We start from the raw sequence: 13,575 nt of genomic DNA, 5'->3' as shown, positions 1-13,575 counted from the left end.
TGGAAACCACAAGGGGCGCTCCAGGTAGAGTTGCATGTGTTCTCGGGAGCGGACCATACCTGTGTGTTGTTGTTGTTGTTGTTGTTGTTGTTTTCTCTGTCGGTTCTGTCTGGAGACAACATCTTTCTTTACAGTTGCCGTCATCAGAAGGAACTTCCAGGCCTCTGCTGCACCGCCGGTTCTTCTCACTGCCGCCGTTTTCTCATTCAGGTTCAGTGTGTTGAAGCTTTTGCAGGAGTAGAGCTTCCTCTTCTGCCCCCTCTGTCCCCAGAGGACACAGCCAAAGGACTGGCTGCTCTCTTGGCTTGATGTTCTAGTCCAGGCTTGCCTTGACTCGGGCCTTTGAGGAGGTGGACTGTCTGGGCCGGGGTCAGAGAGGGGTCTTCTTTGCAGAGAGTAGCCGCTCCTTCTTTAGCACATCTGGAAGTCTACTCTGGATGGACCTGATGAGCAGCAGATTGCTTATCACACCCCCCTCACTCTGTCTTTCACATCTACCAGGGCTTCCTCGACCGTCTGTATGAGCTCAGTGACCCTCTTTGGTTGGTGGATCTAATTGCTGGGTGTTCTGGAGCTCCTCCACAATGTCAGTGGCGATGAGGGCTTGTTTCCAAAGTGGTTCTCCAAACAACGAAAAGGTCCTCAGCTGAGTGGAGATCTGTCCTGACCTCATCAATGCAGTCTGAGCTGAAACTTCTGAACTTCTTTTGAAGCTGATGGTTCTCCTCCCAGTCCCCTTTTCAGTGACGTAGGTAGAGAACTGGACCATAGAACATCTGCTGACCTCGGTCCTGCTGGATACCAGCCTGGGCAGGAGTCATTCCAGCCATCTCAGGTGACCATGAAGCTCTTCACGCTCAGCAGGGGGCGCCCACTGTTCCTCTTCGTCCGGGCCTTCTTTGCCGTTTCCACCAAACCCTTCAGGTTCTCGATCAGAAAGTCCAAAGCTTCTTCCTGTTCTCCACCGTTCTGCTCTGCTGCTCGCACCACTGGGTCACGTCACATCCTCCAGGGTTGGTTCCTTAACCTACCTTGAATGAGGTCCTCAGCTCTTCTTGCTTCTTCCCTCTCTGTTGCAGCTTCATCCCGCTCAGCTTCAGTGTCGGCCATGGACTGAGCTCCAACATCATCGTCTGCTTCAGCTGAAGGTTTTCTGAAGGTGTCATCAAGGTGGATGTTCTGCATCCAGGGTTTGCCAGTCCTGCAGAGGTTGTGCAGGACCACAGATTCAGCCGTCTTTTCTTTCTTTCATTATTTCTCTTGAACCTTTGACTCGTGGCGGTTCTATCCAGGTCCAGTGGTTTTACTGTCGTCCCTTTAGGTGCTGTGCTGCTCTGGACTTGAAGAAATCTTTCTCTTCATGGGAAGTTTTCTCCTGGACTTTCCTCCAAGAAGAAGACCTTTAAGTTCCTTTTCTTTAATGAAACAGCAGGTCGATTCTTTTAGGAAAAAAAACGAAAGAAAGAAAATGAAAAATGCAACGAGGAATCATTTGTTTAAAACATATTGAAAATAGGTTCCTTCAGTTACTGGACTTGTTTTAACTTCAGACGACCAAGAATCCAACAAGCAAATTAAAGGAAGCATTTCATTACATTTGTACGTTTCTTCTTCAATGCACCGTTTGTTGGCCGATATTCCAACATGGCTGCATTGGGCAGGTTGCCAGGCGCTCACCAGCTGTTCATCCACCTTTTAAAGAGACTGCACACCATCGGGAGAGGAAGAAGTTTTCACTGCCAGGTGAGTTCCTCCACACCTGGCAGGTCCGCCTCTTATACCTGGGCGATGTCACTCCGGACCCCCGTTGACGGTGGAGAGGGGGGCAGAACAATATCGACTGTTGGGATTTGTGATCTATGATAGGTCATTTATTAAACACAACACACACACACACACAGATAAATATATGAAGTAGAAGCAGTACTCAGCCATTTTATTATGTTGAAAAAATAACATTAATACAATATAAGCTCATATATAAGATACAACACAATAGACAAGTTATCGATCAGAACAAAATCTAGATTTTTTTATTAACTAATTTCAGGCATGAGGCACTTCACATGTGTAGAATCACATACTTACCTATATCCATATACTCTGTATATACACACACATACATATAAATACAGCCTATGATGATAATATAACTAAATGATACCTTATGAAAATACATTCAGAGCAGGGGCGACTGGTCAGTAGGGGCGGGTGGGGCTGAGCGCCACCTTGTGTCATCAGAAAGGACTGCATGCAAAGTATGTTAATATTTATTTAAGATTATCTACTATGTTTTCTTGTCTGTGAATAAAACTTCCCCCTATATAGTACATAATTACTGTGAGGACTGTCCTCCCTGGTCACTGTCTCCTCTTGCTGCTTCAGGTTGTTTCCTCCTGATCTACACTGATGGAGCATTAGTGTAGCTCGCCCCTCTCTCACCATGCAGTGTGTATTACATTAGTGTAGCTCGCCCCTCTCTCACCACGCAGTGTGTATTACATTAGTGTAGCTCGCCCCTCTCTCACCATGCAGTGTGTATTACATTAGTGTAGCTCGCCCCTCTCTCACCGTGCAGTGTGTATTACATTAGTGTAGCTCGCCCCTCTCTCACCGTGCAGTGTGTATTACATTAGTGTAGCTCGCCCCTCTCTCACCGTGCAGTGTGTATTACATTAGTGTAGCTCGCCCCTCTCTCACCATGCAGTGTGTATTACATTAGTGTAGCTCGCCCCTCTCTCACCGTGCAGTGTGTATTACATTAGTGTAGCTCGCCCCTCTCTCACCGTGCAGTGTGTATTACATTAGTGTAGCTCGCCCCTCTCTCACCGTGCAGTGTGTATTACATTAGTGTAGCTCGCCCCTCTCTCACCATGTAGTGTGTATTACATTAGTGTAGCTCGCCCCTCTCTCACCATGCAGTGTGTATTACATTAGTGTAGCTCGCCCCTCTCTCACCATGTAGTGTGTATTACATTAGTGTAGCTCGCCCCTCTCTCACCATGCAGTGTGTATTACATTAGTGTAGCTCGCCCCTCTCTCACCGTGCAGTGTGTATTACATTAGTGTAGCTCGCCCCTCTCTCACCGTGCAGTGTGTATTACATTAGTGTAGCTCGCCCCTCTCTCACCATGCAGTGTGTATTACATTAGTGTAGCTCGCCCCTCTCTCACCATGCCATGTTGAGGTTGATTATTTACGACTATGAGTTTTAAACTCTTCTTTACTCTAAAATAAACTGAAAGGTGAATGATTGACCAACACTTTTTAAAAAGCAGGTAAAGTCCATAGATAAGGAGTTAGGGGACTATTTGGACGTACCTCAGGTTCCAGGTCAAGGACACTTGGGGAGGACCCCGTGTGGTTTTCAGGAAGGTACCAGGTACCAGCCTAGCACGCTGATATTACGATCGTGGCCTAAATTTAAATTTGATTAATATTTTAAGAGGCCAGCCAGAAGCCATGATTGGACCAGACCCCAGATCAAGGCTGCGTGCAGCTTTAATTATCATTAATAATGCACTGGTTTTATAAAGCGCTTTACATTGCATTATTCATCCCCTCCATACTGGATGGTGGTAAACTACAGATGTGGCCACAGCTGCTCTGGAGCAGACTGATGGAGGAGAGGTGGTCGGTCCTCCAACCACCACCCACTCACTCTCACACTGCATTCACCCAGGCAGTTTGGGGTTCAGTGTCTTGCCCAAAGACACTTTGTCATGTGGGCAGGTAGAGATGGGAATCAAACCTGTAACCTTCTGATTGGGAGGCGACCGCTCTACCAACAGAGCCATCATCATCATCATCATCATCATCATTATTATTACTATAAAAATTAACTCTTTGAAGTCATTTACTTTTTCAGAAAACCAGAAGAAAATGAAAATGCAGTTTGGATGATGCATTAATAATCTTATTTGAGTCAAGTAAATGCAGTTTTAATGATAAAATGAAAAGACATTTCTGTTAAGACATTTCAAATTGAATTCTGATCCATAGTCGCTTCTCGTCCACGGGGCCGTACAGTCAGAAGATTCGCGATGGAGTTTGGCAAACAGCCAGCAGATGGCAGCAATACGCCAATGTCACATTGAGTCTGCCTTAATCAAGAGAAGAAGAAGCAGAGGGTTGCCAACCGCCATAAAAATTGTAGAAGAAGAAGCAGAAGACGGACCAGCAGAAGAAGCAGAACGCGGAAACTCCTGCCCGGAGTAAGATGACGGCTGGGCGGCGCGTGTGTAACGGAGTGTGTGTGTGTGGCTGTAGTTTGTAACGGAGTGTGTGTGTGGCTGTAGTTTGTAACGGAGTGTGTGTGTGGCTGTAGTTTGTAACGGAGTGTGTGTGTGGCTGTAGTTTGTAACGGAGTGTGTGTGTGTGTGTGTGTGTGTACTGTGAGTAACAGACTGGATGAAAGCTACTCAGGTCAACGGGATGACAGCACGTCACTGACAGTGGTTTATCAGGTAACGGCTGTACCTGCAGTTTGTAACCTGAACCCGGTCCAGATTCAGGTCTGGTCCTGGCTCAGGTCCAGTCCAGGTTCAGGTCCGGTCCTGGCTCATGTCCGGTCCTGGCTCAGGTCCGGTCCAGGTTCAGGTCTGGTCCAGGCTCAGGTCCTCATTGGACCGGTTGTCTGTCCAGAAGCAGCATGGCGGAGGCGGGCGCCCACCTGACCTCCAGCGCCGCCCTGGAGCAGCCGTCCCTCTTCGAGGTCCTGGCCCAGGAGTCCCTGATGGAGGCTGTTAGACCGGCGCTGAGACACGCCCTCAAGGTGAGCAGGGAGTGTTGAGCTGTGGGCGGCGCCGCGGCGCCGGTCCTCATGACGGTCTGTTCTGAGCCACTCAGGTCCTGGCAGAGTCCAACCCGCCGCGGTTCGGCTTCCTGTGGCGATGCTTCGACGAGCTGTACCTGCTGCTGGACCTCCTCCTTCAGAACCACTTCCTGTCCCACTGCGCCGCCTCCTTCTCCGAGAACTTCTACGGCCTGAAAAGAACCGCGTGTGGGCGGGGCCTCTCTGCCCGGCTGGGGCTGCCCGGTGCGGCCCGCCGGCGCTCGCTCCTGCTCCTGTGCCTGGTGCCGTACCTGCGGGCTAAGATGGAGGCCACGTTGGCCCGACAGCGGGACGAGGAGGACTTCTCCATCCGGCCGGCGCCGAGTCCGAGCCGCCGACTGTACCGGGCGGCCGTGGCGGCGTTTCCGTACGTCAGCTCGGCCTGGCAGGCCTGGATCTTCTGCCAGCAGCTGCTCTTCGTCTTCGGGAGGACCAATACCCACAATCCTCTGCTGTGGCTGGCGGGAGTCCGGCTGCTCCGGCTCAATGCCGCAGATCTCCGAGACATGCAGCAGGGCGGCGGTGGCGGGGCGGGCGATGGAAGGTACTGGCTGCAGCACATCAGGTCCTCTGGGCCGTGGGTTCCTCCAGGTAACGGTCTCTGTGGTGTCCACAGCCTGCTGTCCCGGGCGGCGAGGGGCGTGGCCTTGTCCCTGTCCAGCTCGCTCTCGCTGGGCGTCTTCTGCCTCCAGTTCCTGGACTGGTGGTTCTCCTCAGACAGCCAGAGCGCCGCTAAGAACCTGACGGCGCTGCCCGCCCCGCCGCCGCCGCTCCACCTACAGCCGGGCGCCACCGGTGGACGCTGCCCGCTGTGTCTCTGCCCCCGAGCCAACGCCACCGTGCTGTCCACCTCCGGCTACGTCTTCTGCTACCGCTGCCTCTACGCCTACGTGAAGACCAACCGCCGCTGCCCGCTGACCGGGATCCCCTCCCACCTGCAGCACCTGGTCAAGATCTACTGCCCCGAGAGCTGATGTCCGGGGGCATCAGGGGGACAGTCACACAGGGGGCATCAGGGGGACATGGGGGGACAGTCACACAGGGGTTATTGGGAGGACACAAGGGGCATCGGGGGAGAGTCACAGGGGGCATCGGGGACAGTCACACGGGGCCTCTGGGGGACAGTCAAACTGGGCATTGGGGGGACAGTCACACAGGGCGCATCAGGGGAACAGTCACACAGGGGTCAATGGGAGGACACAAGGGGCATCGGGGGAGAGTCACAGGGGGACAGTCACACGGGCCTCTGGGGGACACGGGGACAGTCATACTGGGCATTGGGGGGACAGTCACACAGGGCACATCAGGGGGACAATGGACACCAGGGGGCATTGGGGGGACAGTCACACAGGGTGCATCAGGGGGCATTGGGGGGACAGTCACACAGGGCGCATCAGGGGGACAATGGACACCAGGGGGCATCGGGGGGACAGTCACACGGGGCGCATCGGGGGGACACCGGGGGTATGGGGGGGCCCTCAGTCTCCCTGAGTTCAATTTCAAACTGGCAGATTTTCTAATCTGGAGGTTCCTGGGATTGATTTGTGAATCTCATAAAGTTTTGAATTCCATCAAAGACTTTCATGTTTCCGTTTCTTCTCCCTCCAACAACATATCAATCGTTAATCCACCAAAGCTCAACTGGAGATCCAGAACCGAACCTGGGCCCAGATTATCTGCCCACGGGTCTACAGATTACGACTCAGTGGAACATTGCAGTGGAACCAGCTGAAAAAACAAACCAGCTGAAGAACCAGACAAATGAGCAGAACCAGCAGAAGAATCCGAGGAGGAACCAGCATTAGAAACAGGAACCAGCAGATGAACCTGCTGAGGAACCAGAGAAATGAGCAGAAGAACAAGAGGATGATCCAGCAAAGGAACCAGAGGAAGAACCAAGAGAAGCACCAGGAGATGAATATGTTACTCTCTCTCCTGTTGGTCAGTTATATGTTACTCTCTCATACACCATGAGACCATAGGAACACAACACCATGAGACCAGAACGCAATAAGACAATGAGACCAGAACACCATGAGACCAGAACACCACGAGGCCATGAGACCAGGACACTATGAGACCAGGACACTATGAGACCACACCACCATGAGACCAGAACACTATGAGGCAGGGCACCATTAAACCAGGACACCATGAGGCCAGGACACTGAGACCTGGACCCAGCAGACAGTCAGTGAATTTCTTTAATGATTTTCCAGACAAAGTCACCAACAAGCCACTTAAAGAAACAGTGACCAAAGAAACAGATCAGGGTTGAGGATGAAGGAGGCTCCATGTGTACTTGAATACACTTTCTATACATGTGAGCATGTGGACTCCATGTTTGTGATTCAGGACCATTACAATAAGTCCCGCCCCTCAAAGAGAAATAAAAAACAAATTGGTCAAAAAGGTAAAACAATGTCTCTGATTAAACACAGGACGATGTCAGACCCCCCCCCCCCCACACACACACACACAGCAGGACACTACATTACACCACAGTATCAGACAGATCCAGAAATATTGAGTTTCTGTGTGTGTGTGTGTGTGTGTGTGTGTGTGTGTGGTGTGTGTGTGTGTGTGTGTGTGTGTGTGTGTGCAGGAGGGGCTCCACAACGTACCCCGCCCCTCTGACTGTCCCTCTGCAGTCTGCTCCAGCCCCCCTCCATGATGAGCAACTCAAACACCAGAGAGCAGCTCCAGACTCTTGGTCCTCTGACCTCCTGATAGAACCTTCAACCAAAGTACTAAAACAAAGTGCTGCTCGGTTCGTAAAGAGTTTTCTCACATAAGTGTTTGACGGGTTCGACCTCGATGGAAGCCCCGGGTCTGGTCTGGGTCGGATCTGGTCTAGGTCCTGCTGGGTCTGGGATTGATCTGGTCTAGGTCGGATCTGGTCTAGGTCCTGCTGGGTCTGGGTTGGATCTGGTCTAGGTCCTGCTGGGTCTGGGTTGGATCTGATCTGGCTGGGTTGGATCTGGTCTTGGTCCTGCTGGGTCTGGGATTGATCTGGTCTGGCTGGGTTGGATCTGGTCTAGGTCTTGCTGGGTCTGGGATTGATCTGGTCTGGGTCGGATCTGGTCTAGGTCCTGCTGGGTCTGGGATTGATCTGGTCTAGGTCGGATCTGGTCTAGGTCCTGCTGGGTCTGGGTTGGATCTGATCTGGCTGGGTTGGATCTGGTCTAGGTCTTGCTGGGTCTGGGTTTGGTCTGGTCTGGCTGGGTTGGATCTGGTCTAGGTCCTGCTGGGTCGGGCCAGGTTGATGTGGTCCCTTTGGGTCAGGGCTGGATCTGGTTTGATGGTACGGGTGATAACGGCCTTGGACCAGGTCCAGCTGGGAGGGCGAGGGTTGAAGGGACAGAAGAACCGGGACTCTGCCACTCTGTGGACTCTGACTGGAAGGACTGTTGGCCTGCGGGACGTGAACCCAACAGTTCCCCAGAGGATTCTGGGTAATGTGTGACGGTCAGTTTGAACAGGAAACCCTGGACAACACCAGCCGGTGGTTATGTAGACCACCACGCTGCCACATGTGCTTCTAATTGTTACCATGACAACAAAACATTTGCTGGTATCTAGAAATGTGGATGTGTAATGTATTGATTGTAAAATGAACGAGTCCTGACAGAGTTCAACCAACGGAGCAGACGTCCTGACAGAGGACGCTGGACTGTCAAGTCTTCATGTGTTCAGCTGAGACACGTTGTTTCCTTTCTTCTGAATACTGATGGTGACACACGTCACAGGTTATTATTCTAATAACTCTGCTTTGGCTGGACGGCGTCTCACCACTTCTCCTTTAAATCCGAAGCGTTGAAATATCTTAGGATGCAGTTCTGCCTGTTGCCACAAGATTGTCAAAGCCATGTTGAGTCCACTCCCTGTTGAAGGTTGAAAGGTTTTAAGGTTCCGTTCAGAAGGTAGTTGTTGCTCACTTGTTTTCTTCTCTTGAGGTTGCACCAGCTCCAGTCCAGCTCAACTTACCAAAACAGTCCCATTCCTCCGACATACAGCAGGAGGCGCTGCTCTTACTGGACGGACAAAATAACCTTGGTGTTCACAACATTACAACAAGACACTGCACTACCTGGAAACAGGTCGACAAGCTGAGCAGCCAATCAAATCAACCAATTGAAGGTGGACAAACTAACCAATCAGAGCGGTGTGACGGACGACGGGCAGCACTGGACCGTACGTCACGCTGCTGCGAAGCCTCAACGATCCAATGACTCTCCAACCATGAGACCCGAAGGAAGCAATCCAGTCAGAGGAAACGGTGTGAAGCTAGCGTGTTAGCTTGTGTACGTCACACTGTTGAGGTTAGCGTAGTCATCGTGAGGATAGCGTGTTAGCTTGTGTATGTAGCACTGTTGAGGTTAGCACAGTCATTGTGAGGATAGCGTGTTAGCTTGTGTACGTCACACTGTTGAGGTTAGCGCAGTCATTGTGAGGATAGCGTGTTAGCTTGTGTACGTCACACTGTTGAGGTTAGCGCAGTCATTGTGAGGATAGCGTGTTAGCTTGTGTACGTCACACTGTTGAGGTTAGCGCAGTCATTGTGAGGATAGCGTGTTAGCTTGTGTACGTCACACTGTTGAGGTTAGCGCAGTCATTGTGAGTATAGCGTGTTAGCTTGTGTACGTCACACTGTTGAGGTTAGCGCAGTCATTGTGAGGATAGCGTGTTAGCTTGTGTACGTCACACTGTTGAGGTTAGCGCAGTCATTGTGAGGATAGCGTGTTAGCTTGTGTACGTCACACTGTGGAGGCGAGCGCAGTCATTGTGAGGATAGCGTGTTAGCTTGTGTACGTCACACTGTTGAGGTTAGCGTAGTCATCGTGAGGATAGCGTGTTAGCTTGTGTATGTAGCACTGTTGAGGTTAGCGCAGTCATTGTGAGGATAGCGTGTTAGCTTGTGTACGTCACACTGTTGAGGTTAGCGCAGTCATTGTGAGGATAGCGTGTTAGCTTGTGTACGTCACACTGTTGAGGTTAGCGCAGTCATTGTGAGGATAGCGTGTTAGCTTGTGTACGTCACACTGTTGAGGTTAGCGCAGTCATTGTGAGGATAGCGTGTTAGCTTGTGTACGTCACACTGTTGAGGTTAGCGCAGTCATTGTGAGGATAGCGTGTTAGCTTGTGTACGTCACACTGTTGAGGTTAGCGCAGTCATTGTGAGGATAGCGTGTTAGCTTGTGTACGTCACACTGTTGAGGTTAGCGCAGTCATTGTGAGGATAGCGTGTTAGCTTGTGTACGTCACACTGTTGAGGTTAGCGCAGTCATTGTGAGGATAGCGTGTTAGCTTGTGTACGTCACACTGTTGAGGTTAGCGCAGTCATTGTGAGGATAGCGTGTTAGCTTGTGTACGTCACACTGTTGAGGTTAGCGCAGTCATTGTGAGGATAGCGTGTTAGCTTGTGTACGTCACACTGTTGAGGTTAGCGCAGTCATTGTGAGGATAGCGTGTTAGCTTGTGTACGTCACACTGTTGAGGTTAGCGCAGTCATTGTGAGGATAGCGTGTTAGCTTGTGTACGTCACACTGTTGAGGTTAGCGCAGTCATTGTGAGGATAGCGTGTTAGCTTGTGTACATCACACTGTGGAGGCGAGCTGTGACTGGTGTGACATTCGGTCAGTCCAGTTGTGACGTTTCATGTTATTGGAAAAGTTCCTTCTAAAACCATAAACGCTAACGTGGAGCGCTGCTTCCTGCTTCTGACCAACGGTGACATTTTCTAATGGAGCCAAGAGATTCTCAAAGGCCGCCAATGATACGGATTCTGGATCTGCAAGTTCTGATTGCTGATTTCAAAAGCCACGGTTCCACCGCACCTTCTGTCGGAGCGTCGCGGGGTTTGTTGCGGTCCTACTAAAAAGTTGTGGAAGGTCCAGAAAGAACCCGTGACCGCCGGCTACGATGTTCCGCTCCCCCTCCGTTGAGGTTCCTAGCAGCGAGGAACGGGTCTGTGAGGAGGAGGAACAACGCAGCCGTCTGCTGATTGGTCGAGAGGATCGTTACTCTCTACTGGCCCACAATATTTCAATATTTCATCCTGGTAAACATCCTGTTGTTGTTTACATACAGCGCTTTGCTCACTGGTGGATTTGTTTACTGGTTTATTGAAATGTGGCGCTCCACTGCCCCCTGGTGTTCAGACGAGGTGCAGAGTGCTGGATCCTCATGGACTCTGTGACCCAGGACAGAAGGACCCTGACCTCAGAAAGACTGAACCCGGTGCTCACAGCAGGTCCTGCCTGGTCCAGGTCTCGTAGACTCCCCCAGTCCTTCACCCTAACCTGGGTCAGATCTAAGAAGTCGATGAGAGCGTCTGAATATATCCTGACACTGAAAGCAGCAAAGAGCAAAGTGCTTCTGGACTCCACAGCAGGAGGGCGGGTTCCAGACCGTTGAGCCGTTTGGCTAGCTGAGGTTAGAATTCATGAAACGCTCAAACATCCGGCGACGACCCGAACTGGAGCTCGCGAAAAAAGCCAGCGATGACTGCCTGCAAGACGTCGGAACTGGACCAGCATATTGACCCGCACGTGACCTTTGACCCTGACCTCCCTGGACTTCACCTCCTCCAGCCATCTGGCTGTTGAAAGCTCCAATCTCATTGGATAAAACAATTTACACACACAATCATAGACTATTACCTTTTTTATACAAAAGAGAAAGGTTTCTGTGATTCTATACATGAATGTATGTACAGTGTAGAAAAGTGACGTAACCACGGCAACAGGACAGGAAACAGTATTTACATCAAACGAAGGAAACAGGGACTTGTTGGGGCTGTAGTGTCATGTGACCATCCACGGTCACATGACCGTGGATGGTCACATGACCACAGAGAGCCAGTCAGAACTCACACCGCTAACCCTAACCTGATCCTGAGACACTTTTACCAGCTTCCTTAAAAATTCCACAGAGAGGTTCCTGGTATGTTGTGAAGGTCCAGGAGGAACCGGGCCCAGGAGGAACCGGTTTCCTCTCAGAGCTGCTGTACAACAAACAAAGGCTGAAGGAACAGAGACCAGAGCCTGGGGGTTCTTCAGTCCTGATGGGCTCACTTCTGCTGGTTTGAGGGTTTATGTACTGAAACCTCAGGTCACCTACTCCTGGACTCAGGGACCAGACAGGACAAGCTCTCCCAGGGACTAGACCAGTCCTCCCAGGGTCCAGACAGGGCCAGTCCTCTTTGGTCCAGAGAGGACCAGTCCTCTTAGGCACCAGACAGGACCAGTCCTCCCAGGGTTCAGACAGGGCCAGTCCTTTTAGAGACCAGACAGGACCAGTCCTCCCAGGGTCCAGACAGGGCCAGTCCTCTTAGAGACCAGACAGGACCAGTCCTCTTAGGCACAGACAGGACTAGTCCCCCCAGGGTCCAGACAGGGCCAGTCCTTTTAGAGACCAGACAGGACCAGTCCTCTTTGGTCCAGAGAGGACCAGTCCTCTTAGAGACCAGACAGGACCAGTCCTCTTAGAGACCAGACAGGACCAGTCCTCCCAGGGACCAGACAGGACCAGTCCTCCCAGGGACCAGACAGGACCAGTCCACCCAGTAACCAGACAGGACCAGTCCTCTTAGGGACCAGCCAGAACCAGTTTTCTTAAGGACACACAGGACCAGTCCTCCCAGGGACCAGACAGGACCAGTCCTTCCAGGGACCAGACAGGACCAGTCCTCTGAGAGACCAGACAGGACAAGCTCTCCCAGGGACCAGACAGGACCAGTCCTCTTTGGTCCAGAGAGGACCAGTCCTTTTAGGGACCAGACAGGACCAGTCCTCCCAGGTACCAGACAGGACCAGTCCTCCCAGTAACCAGACAGGACCGGTCTTCCCAGGGACCACACAGGACCAGTCCTCCCAAGGACCACACAGGACCAGTCCTCTTAGGGGCCATACAAGACCAGCAGCTCCTCCAGCTGGAGAGGCGGAATTCCTCGTGGCTCCACTCAGATTAGTTCCACAGGCACCTCCCCCTAAAGGTCAAGCTGTCCTCCCCCAACAGGTCAGGGGTCAGGCCACTCTCCTAGATGTGAGCCTCCTCCATAGATGTCAGGACCCTCATCCAGGACAGGCTCCTCCCCCTAGAGGACAGGTTCCTCCCCCAAGAGTGAGACCCCTCCATAGATGTCAGGACCCTCATCCAGGACAGGCTCCTCCCCCTAGAGGTAAGGCTCTTCCTCCTAATGTCAGGCTCCTCCTCCTAGAGGTCAGGTTCCTCCTCCTAGAGGTCAGGCTCCTCCTCCTAGAGGCCAGGCTCCTCCTACAGGACAGGCTCCTCCTCCATGGGCTCCTCAGTGAACCTGTAGAGGAGCAGAACATTCCAGCTCATTTTTATTGTTTTGGTTAATTCTTCTGTCCTTAAAGGTGCAGCAGTATCTTAGAAAAGAACTCTGCTCGTGTCTTGTGCAGTAGTGGTCCATCATTACCGAGGCGAGGCCCCTGAGGCTCACCTGGTTCCTCAGCACCACCGAGGAGAGGCTGAGGCTCACCTGGTTCCTCAGCACCACAGAGGAGAGGCCCCTGAGGCTCACCTGGTTCCTCAGCACCACAGAGGAGAGGCTCCTGAGGCTCACCTGGTTCCTCAGTGTCACAGAGGAGAGGCTCCTGAGGCTCACCTGGTTTCTCCGTCCTCAGGACCCGAGCCCGGCGGCTCCACGTCCACGCTCAGCGACGCCATGGCACTCAGCGTCTCAGCCTCGTCCTTCTCTGACTGGCCGTCCAGTG

At 52.0% G+C, this 13,575-nt stretch overlaps 2 protein-coding genes across 10 annotated transcripts in view; one reads left to right on the top strand and one right to left on the bottom strand.

Annotated features, from left to right (window-relative positions):
- Positions 1-4,158: 4,158 nt before the first annotated feature.
- pex12 (peroxisomal biogenesis factor 12) lies at positions 4,159-6,413 on the top strand. Of its 8 annotated transcripts, none has more exons than XM_080488515.1 (5): positions 4,159-4,214; positions 4,406-4,466; positions 4,645-4,774; positions 4,849-5,378; positions 5,451-6,407. In XM_080488515.1, exons 3-5 carry the CDS (start codon positions 4,652-4,654, stop codon positions 5,806-5,808), a joined length of 1,011 nt encoding a protein of 336 aa, XP_080344641.1. In that variant the 5' UTR covers positions 4,159-4,214; positions 4,406-4,466; positions 4,645-4,651; the 3' UTR covers positions 5,809-6,407. The 8 variants fall into 8 exon arrangements, with proteins under 8 accessions (XP_080344641.1, XP_080344642.1, XP_080344636.1 ...); XM_080488516.1 differs by having other exon boundaries at positions 4,162-4,214; positions 4,400-4,466; XM_080488511.1 differs by having other exon boundaries at positions 4,164-4,214; positions 4,849-6,407.
- A 4,537-nt stretch (positions 6,414-10,950) lies between these two features.
- hdac5 (histone deacetylase 5) overlaps positions 10,951-13,575 on the bottom strand; it is a 54,728-nt gene continuing 52,103 nt past the window's right edge. For both annotated transcript variants that reach the window (XM_080487609.1, XM_080487608.1), the window contains exons 27-28: positions 13,467-13,575; positions 10,951-13,151 (exon numbers count right to left, since the gene is read on the bottom strand). The exon at positions 13,467-13,575 is cut by the window's right edge and continues 51 nt beyond it. In XM_080487609.1, the coding sequence (XP_080343735.1) occupies positions 13,112-13,151; positions 13,467-13,575 (149 nt within the window). In that variant the 3' untranslated portion in view covers positions 10,951-13,111. The remainder of the gene's footprint in view (positions 13,152-13,466) is intronic.

Source organism: Lipophrys pholis (genome assembly GCF_963383615.2).
Source record: "Lipophrys pholis genome assembly, chromosome: 19".
Taxonomy (NCBI): domain Eukaryota; kingdom Metazoa; phylum Chordata; class Actinopteri; order Blenniiformes; family Blenniidae; genus Lipophrys; species Lipophrys pholis.
This window is presented reverse-complemented; position numbering and strand designations above follow the sequence as displayed.

Bases quoted from the DNA above. Each gene is read 5' to 3' on its own strand.
- pex12 (XM_080488510.1), top strand. From the start codon at position 4,652: ATGGCGGAGGCGGGCGCCCACCTGACCTCCAGCGCCGCCCTGGAGCAG. The intron at 4,775-4,848 runs GTGAGCAGGGAG...TGAGCCACTCAG, and splicing joins CGCTGAGACACGCCCTCAAG to GTCCTGGCAGAGTCCAACCC.